This window comes from Manduca sexta, chromosome 24 (genome assembly GCF_014839805.1).
Source record: "Manduca sexta isolate Smith_Timp_Sample1 chromosome 24, JHU_Msex_v1.0, whole genome shotgun sequence".
Lineage (NCBI taxonomy): Eukaryota > Metazoa > Arthropoda > Insecta > Lepidoptera > Sphingidae > Manduca > Manduca sexta.
In genome coordinates this window covers 12,053,391-12,074,580 of record NC_051138.1, presented here as the reverse complement: position 1 = coordinate 12,074,580, position 21,190 = coordinate 12,053,391, and the positions used below count along the sequence as shown (strand labels likewise).

The 21,190-nt window shown below is 36.0% G+C and overlaps 2 protein-coding genes across 4 annotated transcripts; both read right to left on the bottom strand.

The window, feature by feature from the left end:
- Positions 1-5,422: 5,422 nt before the first annotated feature.
- Positions 5,423-11,815, bottom strand: LOC115443067 (spondin-2-like). The gene is made up of 11 exons (XM_037442471.1): positions 11,708-11,815; positions 11,204-11,377; positions 10,191-10,405; positions 9,730-9,921; positions 8,567-8,773; positions 8,058-8,312; positions 7,675-7,837; positions 7,029-7,173; positions 6,182-6,350; positions 5,899-6,010; positions 5,423-5,510 (listed from the first exon to the last, which is right to left on the bottom strand). Exons 1-11 carry the CDS (start codon positions 11,727-11,729, stop codon positions 5,479-5,481), a joined length of 1,686 nt encoding a protein of 561 aa, XP_037298368.1. The 5' UTR covers positions 11,730-11,815; the 3' UTR covers positions 5,423-5,478.
- A 178-nt stretch (positions 11,816-11,993) lies between these two features.
- LOC115443068 (spondin-1) lies at positions 11,994-20,671 on the bottom strand. 3 transcript variants are annotated; one of them, XM_037442468.1, is made up of 11 exons: positions 20,588-20,671; positions 20,341-20,517; positions 18,050-18,261; positions 17,533-17,724; positions 16,718-16,924; positions 16,246-16,503; positions 15,875-16,064; positions 15,412-15,541; positions 13,222-13,393; positions 12,504-12,630; positions 11,994-12,170 (listed from the first exon to the last, which is right to left on the bottom strand). In XM_037442468.1, the coding sequence occupies exons 1-11, from the start codon at positions 20,595-20,597 to the stop codon at positions 12,076-12,078; spliced, it is 1,770 nt and encodes a 589-aa protein (XP_037298365.1). In that variant the 5' UTR covers positions 20,598-20,671; the 3' UTR covers positions 11,994-12,075. The 3 variants fall into 3 exon arrangements, with proteins under 3 accessions (XP_037298365.1, XP_037298367.1, XP_037298366.1); XM_037442470.1 differs by having other exon boundaries at positions 15,451-15,541; XM_037442469.1 differs by having other exon boundaries at positions 15,412-15,538.
- Between the last annotated feature and the right edge of the window lie 519 nt (positions 20,672-21,190).

The following is a 21,190-nucleotide window of genomic DNA, read 5'->3' as shown; positions in this document are numbered from 1 at the left end:
GTATTTCTGTTTAAGTACTAGGTATTCTTTATAAATAGTTTAAACTACTATGTTTATCCCATTTCTCTATGTAATCTAGAATAGTATGTATTCCATATATTTTAAAGCAAACAATATGAACAGTTTTATGTTATATATTTCAACCACAAAAACATTATTTATAAAGGCCTAATAACCGGTCAGAGTCTGAAAAAACGGCCGAGCGAATAACGCCTCACTTCAAATTTGGGGTCTTATCTAATTTAGTTCACTTTCGACTGCGGCAACATGCTAACCAGAGACCAATAAACTAGATGCTAACGTGCCATAATGCTCCAGTGTGTGTGTTCAAAAACTGTAAAACTAACTATAGACAAATAAATGTATCGGACGGAATATCATACCTTCAGTAAATAAATGCTGTGTGTTAATAAACATAATAAAATACTACACAACTACAACTATTTTAATGAAACAATAATTATTAAACTTTTGGCCAATCCATGCGCGAACATTCGCCAATGTTGGCCAACAAATGGTTACTTTAGAACAGTAAATCTATTGATTAGTTTAATATTTTTTATTTATACGATTTATTTTTACTGCACCGCTGCACTGGTGTAGTGGTTAGTGTAACTGACTGCGACGCCGCGCCGCGCCGGGTGCGGTAGGAGTCCCGCGAAAGATATATATTTTTGAGATAAAGATTTATATTTGCTATCAGTGTAGGTGATTTCCGTGTATTATATATACATATAATTATTTACAAAAATAAAGTAAGTATATAATATGTATTAGGTTTCAGAGTGCAAGCATTTACGAGTGTTCGCGCGGGCGCGTTTAATTTAAATGCACATGGACATTAGGCACTTATATTTAACACAATCTGCTGAACTTGGTGGTAAAAAATGTCACTAGCCCTTATTTTATTTTGAATAGTATATTAAAGACTATTTATGTTAATAAGACAATTTTATTGGGATTATGTAAGTGTAATTTAAAAAGCTCTTACCCGTTTTCCCCACTCGTGCACAAGGTACAATATAGGTAAGTCAGGTATAATATGTTCCGCCCTGTGGAATGGGGGCGTTTGGAGAATTCCACCACGGTATCCCCTGCCTGTCGTAAGAGGCGACTAATAGGGGCCACGAAGGGGGTCGTCGGCGGGCAGCAGGGGGCTGTCCGCCCTAGTGCATTTCTGTGCATATTTGCACATTTGTCGGTTGACCCCGGGATGGACGGCAGTGTGTAGTTGGCCTTACGCTGCCGTAGACGCCGAGGGCGTCCTTCGGTGCGCGGGGCTTCTGAGCCCCCATAGGAGACGGGCCGCAAGGCGGCACCGCGCAGGGGCGGCTGCGGTCGCAGACTAGACACTTCAACGTCAGAGGAAGCCCGCAGCCGTCCCTAATGCGCCGAAGAGGGTCACCGCGGAGTTTTAGCTGGTAGGCCGGGCATAGGTTAAGTTGTATATAGGATTAGGGACTCGGCCCGGCGGTCGCCCGAAGGTCACCATCAAATCCGGGCGGCTCAACGCCGGACCGTAAGGCACGGTTACCCCAGCATAACCGCTCAGTCGCCCCCCACGAAGGCTGGGCGGTAGTAATAAGGCACTTTCTCCGCGAAAACAAAAAAAAAAAAAAAAAAAAAAAAAAAAAAATAAGGTATAATATGTTGTATAGTTATATAATATTTGGGGCATTCCACGTGAAGCGGGCACGAAAAAAAACTTGATGTCTCAGATTTTCGTAATATTTGATTATGTTATACCTGTATATGTCCTCGATCCAGATACAAAATATTATTAAAGTGTAAAGCCTGGTAAGCGAGTTAAAGGACTTTGAAGTATTGACTGGCCGGCTGGTATACGCCACTTCGAATCAATTATCAAGTTTTTAAATGTTACAATAAAATAAATAAAGCAATGAAATAAATACTTCATTTATTGAGCTTTTTATTGTATTTTTGGAAATTGAAAAATGTTTTTTTCTTTGAAAAAATATGTTTGAAAGTTTCAAACTTGAATTTCACAAAGTTGGCATATTTGTATTTTTTTTTTATTTTTTTTTCTAAAAATAGCTACTATTGTATAGATAATCTCTGCGAAGTTTCATAATGGGCTGAGAATTAGTTTAGGAGCTAGACCGATTACAGTGCCGAAGCGCGGCGGTCGCCAGAAAGAGCGAAGTAGTAAAACTTTCAATTAAACTAAATACTTTCGATTAGACTATTTTATCATGTTTTGCATCGCTCTAACGATTCAATTACATCTAATTATAATATAAAAAATATATTTATATTACTGACGGTGCACAACAACATTTTAAAAGATTTAATTGTATTAACTTGTTATATTTCAAACAGGATTGTGGTAAAGATGCAGAATTTCATTTTCGTGCCACTTCACATGGCAGAAGGGCAATTTGACGGTCTCGGTGGTAACCTAAAACGCCTGGAGACACAGGCTAGTTTACATAACGCATTAAACAAAGCCATCACGATACCCGACCGCTTATACATGTAGGCTAGAACATCAATGCCACAAACTCATATTATTATTACTACTACTATTTATTATTATTATTCATATATATTTTAATGTTTCAAACTTGTATTTCACAAAGTTGGCATATTTATATAATAACTTTTTTCTACTAAAATAGCCAATATTGTATATATATATTATCCTTGCCAAGTTTCAAATGTTGTTGTGCACCGTCAGTAATATAAATATATTTTTTTATATTATAATCAGATGTAATTGAATCGTTAGAGCGATGCAAAACATGATAAAATACTCTAATCGAAAGTATTTCGTTTAATTGAAAGTTTTACTACTTCGCTCTTTCTGGCGACCGCCGCGCTTCGGCACTGTAATCGGTCTAGCTCCTAAACTACTTTTCAGCCCATTATGAAACTTCGCAGGATTATCTATACAATAGTAGCTATTTTTAGAAAAAAATATAAATATGCCAACTTTGTGAAATTCAAGTTTGAAACTTTCAAACACATTTTTCAAAGAAAAAACATTTTTCAATTTCAAAAATACAATAAAAAGCTCATTAAATGAAGTATTTATTTCATTGCTTTATTTATTTTATTGTAACATTTAAAAACTTGATAATTGATTCGAAGTGGCGTATACCAGCCGGCCAGTCAAAACTTCAAAGTCCTTTAACTCGCTTACCAGGCTTTATACTTTAATAATATTTTGTATCTGTATCGAGGACATATACAGGTATAACATAATGAAATATTACGAAAATCTGAGACATCGAGTTTTTTTTCGTGCCCGCTTCACGTGGAATGCCCCATTTGTTAATCATAAGGAATGAATCTGTATTATTATACAAACATAATAAAAATATTTTTCTCAAATTATTCTTATAAAATGAAAATACGAAGCGCGACTCTGTCGTATCGTAAATTTTAAAATGGCGTAAGTAAAATGCTGTGTCCGTAATGCTTTATAATTAACGTAATAAAGTTGAATTTGGGACCAAATTACCGTACATTTCTTATCTCTTCCCGTCAAAAGTGAATGTTAATACAATCTAAATCGCGCTTTATTACTACGGTACAAAGTATAGTTTAGGTTGACAATATGAGACCTTTACATAGTTTCTCCATTTGATAGTAAGGTCAGTCGGGGGAAGTGCGCCATAAAATTTTCATAGCTGGATTCAATGCAAAATATTTTTTTTTTGTGCTGACTTAAGAATGTAATTTTATTAATTTAAGAATATTTGGTATTTTGTGATAACAACCTGTAGCCATTCAAGAAAATCGGACCATAAATTAATAATATTTTGCTCAAACTAAAAAAAATGGTAGTAGGCGCACTTGCCTCCGGAAATGGGGTAAGTGCGCCTGTGTAAAAAAAAAACGCCAATATGAAACATTATAAAGAAAACACTCACTTTAGTCCATAGAGAAATAAGTTTTACTCGCATTGCTCTTGGATAATTTTTAATCACTCAATATTATAACAAACTATGGCTGTCAAATCAAATTCGGGGTAAGTGCGCCATATATATGTATATCAGGGCTTGAAAACATGTTTTAATTATTTTTTTTGATATATAATTTTTTGCTATGTTAGAGTTTTGTGTGCGGATATGTTGGAATAAAAAATGGTAGCCCTAATATAAAATCCATTTTATTTCTAAAAACTAAAACAAACACACAAAAATGTAGGAATTAACAATTTTGAATGCGTTATAACTCAATTACTTAGAATTTGGCCTTATGACATTTTATATGTTTTAGCTGCATTATATCCAGATAACGTGCCTGATCGAACAGTTGCAACCTATTCACATAAAGTTGCTCTAGACCAAGGTATTTCAGTTTTTCTTCTGTAAAAACGAATTAACTAATACGCCCTTTTATTTAAGTCGGCTCAAAACAAAATACCCTGAGTACAAAAAATTCTGCTGTTAAGTATAACATTTTAATAATAATAATTCATATTAGTAAAACTTATTCTCAAAAAAGGTTGGTTATATATGGATCAGGGGCAAGTGCGCCATACGACTATTAACTGTGGCGCACTTGCCCTACTCGAAAATTTTTAGGTACATTTTTTCGCATTGCTAAAAAATCCTTTATTTTAGTATATATAAATAAAATTCAGGCAGGAAGTTAAAATTAAAGGTTTAAACTATGTTTTCACCTTAATGGTTTACAGAAATATGTTAAATATCTTGAAATATTTGATGTTATCTTTCACGGGGTCATCTCGGTTTACAGGTCTAAATGACACTTAAAATAAAATGGCGAATAAATCGTATTAAAATGAACATAGACATTTATGTTTTTTAGTGGAACTGTATTTCAGTTAGTAGCATAGATGTAAGATTGCGGTAATTGTATAACATCAATAGTTCTCGATTTTTTTAGGGTAGGTGCACTTACCCCATCGGCGCACTTGCCCCACCTGACCTTATATTCGGTCGTGCCATATTTGAGTTTTGGTTTCGTTCCTGAGGCGTTATCTAATGGTATTGTTGATGGAAGTGAGCAAATAAATAAACTTGTTCTTTTATGTGTAATCGCTTTGCAGCCACACAACTCTCCTTAACGCAACTTTGACTACTGAGACTTCCAGTACATTACACACATAAATTATTTCCCGCGGGGCGCGGAATGACGATGATGATGACAACAAAAGTAAAAATATAAGTGGGTGGGGGCAGCATCATTCAGATTTTGCCCTAACTCTAAAAAATTCAAGATCTTGGATTGTCTCTTTGCTGTAAACCAACTATTTCGCGGATAACTCTTTTGACTATGCGCCTGGCAAAATAAAAACACTATATATTTCAAACACTACGTTTAATAAATACATTGTATGCACTAATAAACCTTTTAAATAAAAAAAGGTGGGATATCAGATACAATGCAACAAAAAAATTACAATTTGATGAATACACGTATATGTTCATTTTGTATTAAAAAGGCAACTTTCATCTATAGACTACGCCATATCATTTCTCGTAATTATTCTTCCAATTCTTCAGCTTCAGTAGTTTCTGAAATAAAATCTAAATTTGTTAAATACATAAACGGTGGCATATTTATAAAATGTGCGCGATATAACACTGAGTTGAGCTGCCGAGTTCGGATGCTGGGTCGGTTAATCATATTGTATTTTTTTATTACTCTCTGAAATTACACATCATCATGGTAAGGAACACACATAGCAATAAGTAGGTGTCCTAGTTTCAACTCTGTCGGGAATCGAACCTTGAATAGGGCAAAAAATAATAGACGATCATTTAGTACTTTTAAATCAAGATAAAAATATTAGCTTATCTGATTTTGTAACCTTAGTAGGATGCTAGGTATTAGTTATAGTTGAATAAGAAGAATAGAAAAAACCATGCCAACATTTGCAAATAACTACAAAACTTCGCTTACCTTCAGCTTCTTCTTCGCAGCTTTCTTCACACTCCTCTATTTCTTCTAAGTCATCGGAGGAATATTTCTTTTTACATAACGACGGAACTCCCCTATCATCAATCTTGATACCCTAAAAAATAATTAAGTAATATCACAAACATAGAACTCAAGATTTATAAATATCTAGTTTGCTCAATTGGATACAGTTAAGTGGTGAATATTGGACCAAATATTATTGACACGATCGTCACCTGCATAGCTGTTACACCAACAAGTTTGGTCAAATATGGAAATAACTCACTTCATCTGTGAATTTGCCTACTGCGACACCATTAACCATGTGGTAGCGAAACCGAATGCGGTACCCGTTTCGCACACCCTCAGCGCAATCGCCTTCGCAGGGAAGCCATTCCTCCCATGTCGTCATCGGACAATCTATCGTGGACTCTGGATCTGCAACTGGCGCCGCACTATAAAAATAAAATAATATCAGCCTATCATAAGCCTGCCTATATGGATCTTATAACATTTACGATTTTTTTTATACGCATAGCAAATTGACTTCACTGCACTTGATGGAAAATAGATGGGTTCCACTAGATTAAACTGACTGACGAGAGATGAACAAAGCATTTTTACTTATAGCTTACTAGGCGTTGCTGGAGACTTCACCCGCGGGTAAACACTATATCGCTTTAAACTTCCAAAAACACTAGCGATTTATAGCGCCCCCTGTTCGACGTGCCATATATATAAAAATCCTATTATTTTCCAAGGACGCAAATTGTCGGGACAATAACTTGCCTATGTTTATCCAGGACATGGCCTATCCGAGGGTTAAATATCAGGGCCCTTATTCTGTATGGTAGTGTGAACGCGTAACGCGGCCGTGTCATGTTATCTTCGAGAAATGTGCGTGGAATGGTATTCTGTAAACCAAATTTCTATAGTCCTAAACATGATGCGTTGTGTTACGTGCTTGTTACGCACTGTTATAATAACGTGCGGGATAGAGAATAAGGCCCCAGCTGTTTGTGTTTCAATATTCACTTCTAGCGAATCATTCAACAAAACATTTCCAAAATATTCGTATTAACAATGTCGGTAAAAAACGAAGTAATCTAAGATAGCTAAAGGCAATGGATCACCTTGTTAAAGTTTGTTCGGGTGTTTCTTGAGGTCCTCCCTTGCTATCACCATTATTATCACCATCACCATCACCTTCACCATCACCACCACCACCGTCAGTTCCACCGTCAACACCATTCTCGCCAGAATTGTCTTCGTCTGGATCTATAATTAGTATTTTTTTCCCAATAGTTCTCATTAGGGTTTGCGTGATTGGCATAAGTTTGAAAATTGTGTTTCGCTAAAGGGGGCAGGTTCCGCTATTTGATACGTAATTTGCCCCCCCCCCCCCTCTATAATTTGTATTAACAGTATTAGTAGATCAGTACCTTCACGTAAATTTTAAAAATACATAATAAATGATCAATTTCATTTATACTTGGAGTGGACAGTTCGTGCATATGTTGAATATTGGCTGTTTTATGTCAAAAGTTATTGTGTGTATTTATTAGTATTATAGGAAAGCACTAAGCGATGCGTTAAGCAAAATCCACCAATAACAGTATCACAATATATCTAATTGTCCCATTCTCGCTAGACTTAGTTTCAGCTCTGATGGTAAATGGCTAACGGGAAAGGAAACATCGTTTGATAATAATTAACTACAAATCTTAGGTTAATAGTTAATACGCTCCCTACAATAACTTATTGTGATATACTTCTTACTTTTTTCACCCGGCTCTATCTCCAGCGAGCAGTTGGGTGTATCGTATGTTCGAATCAATGTTAAGCGCAATCTAGCTAAAGGTTTCATTTCTTCTTTGTTAAATTCTGGACTGTTCTTTAATGGTGATATTGGCTGAGGTGGTGACAGTTCTTCATTTGGTGACTGGAAATAATGGGGTGATGTATATATAAAACAAACATACTTCTGTGTCTTTTTCTGTTGGAATTTTCAGTGTCTTCCAAAATTACGGATAGTTTTAAATTCTAATACTGTTCTATTAGGAGTAAATTGGTTCAAGTACCCTTACTGTCCATTTAGTAATGCGTCCTTTATGTATATCAACAGTGATTGTATTGTGGTAAAAGTTTATTTTTGAAGTTACCTCAAACTTCGTTCCTTTATCAGTGCCAGCGTCCATGGGGTACAAATTGAAGACTATGTTGTCAGCCCAATCGTTAGTATGAACTGAGCACAGTTCCAAGTTAGCCGCTCCAAGGAACCAGTCGGGCGAGGGGAGCAGGCCAGTGGCCAGAGAGACGAGATGATGCTCCCGAGTGGCGCGGAAGCTGGTCACGGTCGACATGTCGGTAGCGGGCGGAGCCGTCGCTTTGATCACTGTACGAACCGTTTTACCCAACTGTACAGAAAATAAATAGCCTTAAAACATACTTACTGTTTTGTATTTTATTTACGATATTAGAATTGACACTGAATACACGGTTCATAGTCGCGAGATAGCAATATTTATCGAGTATCTTCTAACGCCTTATGTTACCAACCAAGGTATTTTACATGCGGTGGCTGCGGTCAACCTCGCCTTTCGGAATTGTATAATTATGATCACTTTTTCAATGCTAGTAGTAGGTGACCCAACTCTATTTATGTACATACCTTTTCTTGAATTTCCAACTCTAGTTTCGTAGTGTTGCCTTGTTCAGCCAACATCTTCAGTCCCAATGTGGCTTCAGACGTATATTTGTACAAACTGAAAGATTTGCTGTGTGAAGCGCCCACGACATCACTGAACCTCGCAAGGTCCACGTTTTCGGGAAATATTTGCATGTGTGTGTTGTAAGACCATAAACCTTCGAATGTCAGCTAAGAAGAAAACACTATTATACAAAAACAACATATATGTGTTTTATAACTGTAAGTATGGATAAGTGCCCGTGTTACAAAATAATTTTGTTAAAATATGTTTGCCTCGCGAGCAAAATGTTGAACTTATATGCATAAATTTAGGGAAGGTCAGAATGGCAAATAACGTACCTACTTACATAAACTTACAGACTTCTGAATCGAACAAGGAAGTTTTAATTACATGGGCACAGCAAGGTGGTCAATGCCTTCGATGGTAAGTGGAGTATATCGCACTCTTAATTAAATAATGACCTATTTCAAAATTGTTAATTTGTAGCAGTCATCGAAAACCAAATTATTGTTTGCTACCTTTTTTTTTTGAAGTTGCTATAAAATTGAACTTACTTAAGATAGGAAATAAAAAAAAAAATTCACATCGAATTGATAACCTCCTCCTTTTTTTTGAAGTAGGTTAAAAAATTAAATCTATAGCACGAAAAAAGGGAAAAAAGTACAAGGTAACAAATTTGCAATTTTGGAATGGGTCATTGTTTTATTAAGAGTGCGATATACTTACTGGTGGTAGGTTGCTCATATGTGAGAGGCCGCCTGGGTAGGTACTACCGCAATGTCTTTTTCTACTACCAAGCAGAAGTGTGTAGTCACTGCTGTGTTTTGGTTTGAAGGACATTGTAGCCAGTGTAATTACTGGACATAAAGAGACTTAACATCTCATGTCTCAAAATGGCGAGCGCATTAGAATACTAAACAATAATTTGTAATTCAAAGTGTTGGATAGTGTTTCTGTTGTTTACAGGCAGTCGTACCATCAGGCGAACGGCAAGCTCTTCTCGTCGTTCAAAGCAATAAATAAAGATACAAAGGTCAACACATTTACGAGGGCCATTATGACAGACCAATGCAGTTAAATGTAGCCTTATAGCATAAACATGAACTAACACGCTTGACATTACCTGATATCTAGCGTCCTCACAGACCCTGCAATTATCATTCTCCAAGGGTTGCATGTCGTCAGCTTTCCTTGTATCTTCACATAAACGCTTAGACAGGGGCCCTTCGTAACTGTACCACACGTTGGGCTTTACGGCCACCACAGCGAAAACAGTCACACATTTGTTTTCTTTATCTGGCGCTCTCCACAATACCTAGTAGCGTAATATAAAAAGGACTGAATCGACTCGTTATTTTCTAGAACCATTGATTTTCATCGTACGATTAAGTATGTACCTAGTAGGTAAATTTCACCGGCTTTTAAGGGGTTGTCAAATTAAATAAGCTTTGACAAGTTAATTTCGCCTGCTATGCTAGTTACGTTAGAAAGAAAGAGAGAAAGTAAGTTAGGTAGTCCCTATCTTATATGCAACAGGGCTATTTTCATTCTTAAGTTGTACTTCAGCATTGGACCTGACCTTACCTCGACAAAATTTTTGGCCGTTATGTCGGATTCCATGATAGTATTGTTACAAAACAAACTGTACTTGGTTGTGGTGGAGTTGGGTAAGAGCTCCAGTCTTCCAGCCTTCAAGAATATAGGTTTGCGAGGATTGCTTCTGTTCGGTATAGTGTCTTCTTGCAGAGATATTGTGAACGCAATAAACGTGGACTTTTTATCTCGCGCCTTCAACCGAACTAGAACATATTGTACCGGGCTACATTAAAATCATGAATTTATTGATTCAGCGTATTTTCTGTACATGACGATTAGAAGTACATTATTAAAAATCAAAGTAGTTGCAAATTTCAACAAGCACTCTTATTAAGTATATAGGCCTACCCACTTTTGCCAACCGATGACAAAACCTGCCCCTATCATTTTCCTGTTTTTTTTATATTCAGAGGTCACGTGATACGGCTAGTAAGCGTAGTCGCAAATAAAATTAAATGCTTATATAGGATTATAAATAGACAGCCTAGCCATAGACGCCTCCACGGTTAGTTTTAGGGTGGTGCATTGACACCTACGCACTAAACAATATATCATAAAGTTTTTTTTTCATATTCAAATCGCGCTGGTTTTTGAAAATGCTTTATCTTAAAAAACCTCTGTAGTCGATAGTTTCCATTGTTGCAAATTTATTCTGGGACTTATATTTTTTATTGTTTATTTTTTGCAACCCCCTCTCGGCGCCTATGAGCCAAGCTAAGTCATACTTAAAAGTTAATGTACACACTTTTCCTAAATCCTGATTAGACTTATAATAATAATATAATAATATCAGCCCTGTATTATATACTGTCCCACTGCTGAGCACGGGCCTCCTCTACTACTGAGAGGGATTAGGCCTTAGTCCACCACGCTGGCCTAGTGCGGATTGGTAGACTTCACACACCCTCGAAATTCCTACAGAGAACTTCTCAGGTATGCAGGTTTCCTCACGATGTTTTCCTTCACCTGAACAACTAAAAAAATAGTAAAGTCATCCTTACCAATATATTCATTTTGTGGTATGTAGTGGTCATCCAATATGCCATCAATTTCGATAAAAAACTGATTATCAGGCGGTAGAGGATCTATTTTAGTGCCGAGAGGTCGCCTGTCGCAAACTTCGTCATTGCAAACTATATTTTGCAGGAATAAGATTAGGCTTATTTGGATAAAACCTGAGAAATGAAAATTTGTATCAGTATTTTCGTAGATGATTCTTTTTCTTATAGGTACATTACTCCCTCGCTAAAATTATATCAAATCGTTGAGATAAGGTCATGCAAACACCCTTTTCATACTGAATAGTCGTAGAAAATCTAAAATATTATAGTATTAACACCAATATATCTCATATCCTTGATTTTTATATACATACCTAAGTAATTACTTTCGTAATACCTAAGAAATTATTGATCACTGTTCCCAATTTTAGGCAAGTGGATACAAAAACATTTATCGTTACACATCGGCACTAAATCGTAATACGAATAAGAACACAAACTTACCTACAAATATATTGACGCGCATGTTTACTGCATTCTATATTAACACAAGCGATGCAAAGCACACATCGTTCAACAATGCGTCACTAAAATTGTCATAATTACTCAAATTAGGAGTTAATTCCACCTCCCGTTTCGTAACTAACGCAACTAGATGATTAATTCATGGACCTAAAATAGTACATTCTGGTGCTCTCGTCCATTGTTTTTCTATCCTAAAGAACTATGTATTAGTTGATATAAGTAGAGAGATATTTGCCTACTAAGAGGGGATAAATGATAGCAAATATTACAGTGAATTGTTTATTCTGTTCAATCTTAATAAAACTATATAAATCTAGAATAAAGAGTAAATATGTACTTAAAACGAATCAATTTCTGTGCAAAAAATATTTTGGCTTGTTTATTTCGCGTCTCTTTGACCACGACCCTCCTGGCGTGATTGGCGGCATGATTCTGCGATCCACTGAAATAGAAATAAACAGTTAATATTTTTCACAACCACGCTACTTCTTAAACATTTATCGTTATATATCACTCAATTTACATAAAACAGTAATGTACTATTAATCTAAACCTTCCTCAAGAATTGCACTATATTTTAGTAAAAACCGTAAAAGAAGCCGTTAAGTAGATTTTTAGAAAATACAGACAGCTTTTGGGGACTTTGTTTTATAATATGTAGACAGATAGAAGCCTTCCTTTGAAACATTTCGATGTAAGGAGCACTCCTTTGTACTACCCATTTACACCAAAAACGCATTTAAAACAGTTTTAATAGTACATGAAGCAGATTTACCTTTAATTTCTTCTTCCTCTTCGCTCGCGTCGTCGTCTGAACAATCGTCTTCGCATTCGTCCTGCTCGAAGTCATCGTAATGGCTTTTGCAGTACTTAGAAACTTCCTTGTCCGATGTATGTGTAGCCTAGAAACAGAATATGCAATGGGGACACCTTGCTATGGCATAAGACCGATAAACAAGGAATTGAGAACGGCCATGTTTCTGCTGGTATTACATATGTGGGTGGTATTGCTCCATAGCTAACTTAAGCTTTAAATAGAAATATTATGTCAAGTTGATTTAATTATCAGTTTCCCATGAAACGACATAGAAATTGAGATCCAAAATACTGTCCAATATCTGCAATTATTTTTTTTATTATATTAACAATTTATTAATACCAGCTCTGTATTATATTACACGGGCCACTGCAGAGCACGGGCCTCCTCTACCACTGAGAGGGTTGAGGCCTTAGTCCACGCTAGACCAGTCCTGTTTGGCAGCTTGCTCGTGCTTTCTAAATTCTTTTTTGCAGAATTCTCAGGTATGCATGTTTCTTCACGATGTTTTCCATCACCGTAAGGTGTACGATAATTAAAAAACAAAACAGATATAGCTTGGTTTTAGGTTTCGGACCTGCGGATATCTACCTTGGCAAACCATACAATTCCTGTCACTTCTACAACAATTATTTACTACTTGTTACTTGTGAATACCTCAACAAAAGAGACTTACATGCGGATCATACTTCTCAACAGCAACACCGTCCACGAGATGGTATCTCTCCCTCCACCTGTACCCTTTCATCGTGTCTCCTTCACAAGGACCTTCGCAAGGACTCCACTCAAGCCACTGAGACATGGGACAGTCTTCTGGTGATTCTGGATCCGTTACTATTGGCATTTCGCTAAATAAAAGTGTTGATGGCTCAATCATTACACCAGATTTTTTGGTAATATCTTTTTATTTGCTGTTAGGATTAGGATCTATGTGTCGAAAATTGCTTGCTTTAGATTAACTATTTGCGGTGATTATGTATGAAATGTTTTAACGTATTTGGTTAAATGATATCCTTAATCACAAGAGTGTTCATGCGAGGAACATACTTAACAACTTGCTTGATATCAGAACTATTTTGCATTGTGATTTTGTTTTGATTGGATTACGGCTGTCTTAGGTCTATATAATGAGTATGTCATATATACTTATGTGTTTCACTACCCACTAAATAATATTTATAAAAATGTATCGCATCATATCAAATAATTTTAACTGCGCTGCCATTTAAATTATGAAAAACAATTGATAAATGTAATGAATATCAAGTAGGTAACTAAAGTCCTAATTAATGCTAACAAGGCCCTGGCAGACAATCATTCAGCAAATTGCTTGATTGAAAATAATACTAAAATTACACTCTTGGTATTTGATATTTGTCCAGACACCATTAAACTAGCTCATTTTGTATCTTCTACATTTCTATAAGGCAAAGGGCATTAGTTCTAATCTTTATGTGGGAAAATATTCTTAAGTATGAAAATAATAAACATATTTTCAGATACGTAATCATGTGACTTTAATAAGTAAATGAACAAAGTAATAAATGTTCGGTTCTACTATAATATTTTATTGATTTTACCTCTCCATGGACTTTACCATACTTTATTGAGTATATACCTTAATATTTCAGCTTTTTTCGAACAGAGCAATACCGTCTACTAACAATTTCTTACTACGTCTTTCATAAATGAAGGTAATCTTACTCACTGTGCACTGAGCATTTGGATAAAAATGCAAAGCTTATATAATGATTTCTTATGTTTACGCGAATGTTACGACATTGAAATAAAACTAACGGATTTTATCGCGGTTTTTATATTATTATTTTCTCCCGACGTTTCGAAGACTTTGCAGCCTTCATGGTCACGGGGGGGACTGAGGTGTTGTTCATCCGCAAAGTCAAAGTTACAATATCTACCTACATTTTTCAAACATACAACTTTTTTTTATTTTAGCTGTTGACGGTCCAATCTACGCAGAATGAGCTAACAGTATACAAGATAGACTGCAACTGTGGCCTCTCTTATATAGAACAAACAAAAAGAAATATAGGGACCCGCGTAAAAGAACATATTATAGCTGACGTGAAACACCGACGCTCTACGAAGTCTGCAGTCGCTGAACACTCTGAAGGAGGCTCCAATCATTATTTGCGATTAGACAAACCACAAATCCTTGCCAACGAACACCGAATCCTGCCTCTAGGATGATTCGCGAGGCTATTGAAATTAAAAAAACACCCAAATTTCAATAGGGAAGATGGTTGAAAGCTTGCACAAGCCTGGTATCCTATTCTACATTTAATTAAATCGGATCCCAAAAAACCGGCTGCCAGACCTCAAGACACTCATTCTACGTAGATCGGACCGTCAACAGTTAAAAATTTAAAAAAAAGTTGTATATTTGAAAAATGTAGGTACATATTGCAACTTTGACTTTGCGGATGAACAACACCTCAGTCCCCCCCCGTGACCATGAAGGCTGCAAAGTCTTCGAAACGTCGGGAGAAAATAATAATATAAAAACCGCGATCAAATCCGTAAAATAGTTTTATTTCAATGCAAAGCTTATATCTTATACTACAAATCGAAATCATATAAAGGAATATTACCGTAAACAACCCAACATGTCTGAAACCAATGAATGAAAAATATTTTTTACTTGTTTTATCAAAACATACTAAGTATGTACACTTTTCATTAAAACGCTAGCTTTTTAGGGCGAAACGACGGACATAATATTACATGAATCATGAAGACGTTAATTTACTTTTATGAATGTGAACGCTACGCGAGCCTTAGATATGTTATTTTTTTTAAAACATGAATGAGGATGGATAATAATCAAGTAGATCGTAAGTCTCACCCCCCTAGCTCGCCGCTACCTATCTGTACGTTTTGGTACCTGGAAGGTGGCTCTGGCTCCTCGGGTTTGGTACTCTCTTCAGTGACTGTTGTTTCTGTTGTTGTACCATTCTCAGCCTCGGTTGAGGCTTCTAGAAAAGAAGTTTTGATAAGAAATGCTGAATCAATGTCACTAATGAAACTGAAATACATCAATAAATCGTCTCTGTATTTTTTTAGATATATTATAAAGCGCTGAAATTAAACGCATAACGATTCTGCATAAAAATTGGTCTAATTTTATGAGCATGAGGAGACTGAATATTCGTCGCTTTTAACAGATATTTCTGTTTTGAGGTGAACTGCCACAATCACAATTTACGAGATAACATTGCTTTATAGCTTTATGTAGTTCAAACGGAATTTACGGGACAAGCGGTACTTATGGCTTTTTTGTTCTTTTAATATAATTATTAAAAAAATACCTGTCACTTCTGGTTTTTCTGTTGTTTCTTCCGTACAGTCCCTTTGATAAGTCCTTACAAGCTTGATGTGGAGTTTACCGAATGGATGCATGTCTTTCATGTCCATCTCGTAGAATGGCGAGTTTTTGTCGTAAGAACTCATTTGCACTCTTGAAATCGCATCTTGTGGGTAAGTTTGGATATTTGGTGACTGGAAATTTGGAGTTCGTCGAATTTTAATGACTTCTAATGGTTTCTAATGGTTTACTGCTTTAAATTCATTTAAAAACCAAAGAATATTAATGAAACGTGGGTTTATTTGTCGCAAGATCTGATGATGATTATATCTTGAAATGGTTTTTCATATTATCAAAAATTATATCAGAACCTACCTCGTATGAAACACCGCTGTCAGTGCCAGCGTCCCATGGGTATAGGTTCAATTCCCGTTCCTTAAGCCAGGTGTTGTCTTCCTGGCAGAGTTCAAACCTGGTCACCCCCAGGAACCAGTCTGGAGAAGGATAAAGAGCCACAGCAGCGGATACCAGGTGATGGTCCTTGTCCGTGCGAAAGAATGCATATGTAGGATTCTTCATTTTACGGTAACCATGACCTTTGCCTTTGATTAATGTACGCACTCCGTCTCCAATCTAGATAAGACAATGAATAATTTGATTTCTATTTACTAGATTTAATAGCTTACCCTCTTTAATTGGGTAACACAATTTCGTCAATTTAACTTTATTTAGATCAAATTATATATCTCCAACTTCAATAAAAATCAAAATAAAATATTGTAGGTACTTAATGAAAACAGTTTATAATTTTTTTAAAATAATTATTATCATAAAGTCACGTGTTTACCTTTGCACGTATTTCAGCCTCCAGTTGACTGGAGTTAGCGTGTTCAGCGAGAACTCGGAAACCCTCAGAGGCCAAAGAGCCAGGAGCCCATAGAAAATATTCGATGGTGTGGGAAGCCCCGACCAGATCACTAAAGCGCGGCACCCAGTCATTCTCAGGGTACAGCCTGGGATGGGTGTTACGGGACCAAAAGCCCGTGAATGATATCTGAAAAGACCTTTAATATGAACATTATTCATGCAATGTTCTTTATGTTGCGTATTATTATACGTAATAATTATTATAAGTTTCTTGGGTCGACGACTATGTTATTTTCATTTGTGATTCTCGACATTAACGAAAAGCCGAAAAGAGTAATGCTTTTAGAGTTGAATGTCAGCGAAAATGCCGTTGCAAAAGGTGAATACTAGTTTTTCTAATATAATTATTATCAATATGATTCTAACATGAACTGAAAAATAGAAGTAATGATGAATCAATGGATTCGACGTAAAATTACTAACTGAGACTTAGTACGCGACTGATCACATACTAAAGCTCTAATACCGTACGTTGACGCTGGAGACTTATTCTAAACCTTGGACCTGTATCGCCCGTTAGCGCATGATGATATAAAAACGTAACAAGTATTCCAAAATTAGCGGATGATTCTATTATGAGTTCTTCCTTTCAAACGTTAAAGAAATATTTCACACAGAAGTCTACAGGGTCGCATTATATTACCGGAACGGTTTTGTCCATTTACGAGATAATTCCAAACGAAAGAACCTTAGTTCCAATTGGGATTTACAAGTTTGTAGACTACTTGCACTCACCTCATATTTAGCCTCGTCACATATCTGGCACTCGTAGTTAAGCGAGGGCGCGACGTCATCTGGCTGCCTCAGGTCTTCGCACAGCTTCTCGGTTAATGGCGCGCCATCTTCGAACCACATCTCATCATTCTCCATGACCATCGCGCGCAGGGTGACACAACCATGCCCTGATGGCGGGGCTTGCCAGAAAACCTATTATAATATTTTGTGTTGTAACAAATAATTTAATAATCTTTCTTAAGAGGGGTGAATAATGAAATGAATGATTTAGTGAGAGGTAATTCATAAACTTGACTTGATTTTACCTATCTCTGTTTGGTAAAATAGCTATTAAACCTATTAGCCAAAGTGGAAGAGGCCTGGTAAGCCATACATTGAAGATGATGGACTCTTGTATTTTTTTTATGTTTGACGTAATGCAACGAAACTTGTGCGGGCTATCTCCTTTGTGTGTTAAATTCTAGGAGTAGAAGCTATCTACTGCAATGCGCAAGTAGATCTTTAGTTTTCATCTTACCTCAACACTAGACTTCACAGAGCCTAAGGCTTGTTCGACGGAATAGAGACATCGATCGCTGTACCTAGCAGTGGCAGGGGAGCGCGGCCTAATTTCCCCGGGGAACAAGGATATTAACCGCCTTGGATTCCTCGGGTCTGGTTTAGTGTCGCCTTCAGCCGATATCATGAAGCCTGTGAACTGACTTTCACCGTCTGTTTCCGTAATTTTCACTAAAAAAGGAAACGAATTATAAAATCTTCGATATAAGCGTAATCTTACTAATTTCATAAATGTGGAAGTTGTCGAAAATGTTTGGATATTTGTTAGAAGTACGTTTGTCAGGGTAGCGTTATGGATCAGATGATTTATGGACTTTGTAGCGGGAATGGCTTTTCACGCGGGCGGATCGGCGGGCTACGCCTATTAAGAAATAAGAAAGACGTACCTACAAGATAAGACATGTCGATAATCTCTTTACTTTTATAATATTGCATAAATTTAAGTTCCGATTGCCTATTGTATTCAAATAATTTTTAAACAACCTATATAAGTCTTAAGTATGTAACAATTCACGTTTCTTAATCGCATATATTCCATACTCGTTGTGTTAGTTTGTGAATTTCTTCCAGCTTAACATAATAGATAGGCCTAAATAGCGCAAATTAACACGACTATCTTTGTATTCTTAGTTCTTACATCCATTAGCTGCCTACACATGAATCAGTTTTACTGCGGGTTCCCGTGAAAATAATAAGGAAACATCGTTCCAATTCCTTTATAATTTGTCTCCATCAAATTCATGATACTTAACTATAACGATCAACTTTTAGATAATAATTATATTGAGCTTAATGACGATCACTTTTTTTTTTCTCTCTCTGGCAAGGCGCGGTATGTATCAAAAGCATGAGATTAACTTGAAATAGGCGATCGAATTGCAAGTCCCCAACATGTAAGTATTCATCAAAGCTGTTAAAATATTTAAAGAGGGATTAATGCTGCATCATTTTTATAATGCCGTCACAATAAGCTACAGGCCTACAGATCACAAAATATGTGAAATGATTTGTGGAATAAAAATAGTATAAAACTGACCTCGCGCGCATAACGCATGCATAAATAAGGATGCAATCAAAGTAACGAGAATAGTATCAAGCATGTATACATAATAGTGTGAAAATTTTTATAGGTACATTATAAGCTAACGCTGGCATTCCTAAAGGGCTAAGTAGGCTTTGCAGTAACTAGATATATGTATATAATACCTATACATTGCAAAAAAAAAAATAGATTTTTCGTAATATAAGTAAGGTGCGGTGGGGTTAAACCGGACGCTGTTTCAAAAAATTTCATCATTTTCAAAAAATAATTATAAATCTTCAGATATTTTTAGAAACGAACTTATAATAGTTCTAGGCATACGATCTTACCTCATATGAGTGGCACTGTAAGAAATAGTACATACACGTGTAAGTAAATAACAAATAAACAAAATCGACCATACACCTAAACTAAAAAAAAAATACATAAGTAATTAATGAGTTCAGACGTCTTCGTGTATAAATTTTGACAAAAACTTGCAAGATTTTACAAGTGCTAGATCGAACGATTTTAATCCGTTCTTTAATGACAAATAATTGCATGTGTAAACATCAGATCTCAGGGAATATACGTGTTTCGACAAATTTGAATAAACAAGTCACAAGATTTATTAAATTAAAATTAATTAGAAACAGTATATACTTAATTAAAATTAGGCAAATTCTTGCATGGGGTTAATCCGGATCTGCCAGGAAACGACGAAATACCAATATTCTGTTTGTACCGTAAACATTATTTATTTGACGGAATCACTTATGTGTACTAGTGGAACGTAGGGAACAAGATGGTGTCGCAGGTAGTGTTGTCCGAAAACAAAAATTATAACACAATTAGGAGTTATTTGATTTATACGATGTTACCCCACCTACGATCTTACCCCAACGCGCTTATGATAGGTAATACTATAATATCGTATCATATTGTTATATAAATCGTGCGACCGTACTTATAATAGGTATGCTTCCGCATTTATGGATTTGGAGTTCCCGGGTTTGATCCCAGGTCAGGAAATATTATTTTTTAATCTTTATAAGTTTAGCATTTACCCGAGACGGACGTCAAATTACAGTTGGCAGGTCGTAAAAATAAGATAATAATAACTAGTAGGTAAAAATTAAGCCGCTTGTGAAAACCGTGTGTGCGTGTAAGTATAAGGGTCATATAAAACCTATCATGACTGGAAAAAAAAACTAATGGTTATATTTTACCTGTATAAACTTCTTCCGGGATATATGCATGGTTATCCAATCCCAAAACGATAAGTTTGAAACGCCCGTCCGATGGAGAGGCTTGAGTCGTTGAACCATACGGTCTTCTATCGCATCGAAAACATGCTATTCCGTTCAAGACAGCTGGCCATAGCAGGAGTATGCATTTTAAGTAATCTACAAAAAAATATATATATAAAAAAAAAACAATTTTATATAAAAAGGTGTTTCGTAACTAGTAACTTACATGAAGACATTCCGAGTTGGATGCTCTTTGTGAAATAAGTTTAAATTGTCGAGGAGTCTAGGACGCAGCAATAAAATTAATAGCCTAGAAATCCAAGAGATCGTGTTCCCACCTTGGTAAATAGAAATAATTAGGTTGTGCATAACAACGTAATGTTTCAAATTGTTTGTTGGCCTAACGATATATTTATTAAATCCTTGACAATGACCTCTTTATTATTTGTTTTTATTCAAATTCATGACTAATAATCGAAATATTACGTAGCCAGACATTATAGAAAGAGAAAAATTTATTCGTGGGTTACTGCTTTTTGTTCCTATAGCCAGCAAACAAACAACTTGAGCGCAATACTTCATGGTATGGCATTATTGGTGAAACTACATTTATGTTAATAAAAAATCAACCACCACGCGGTAGTGTACTCAAGTTGTTTACAAGCTAGTATTATTAGAATATAATTTTAAATTATTTATAATTTATATATTAGTAACTTGTACCTACAAACCACTTAGCCGCGAGGGCTGACTAACCGATAGGCGGTCGGCGGTGACCCATGTGGCCTACGCCTTCCGCCGTTTAGGTTGTTCATCTTCAGGGTTAATG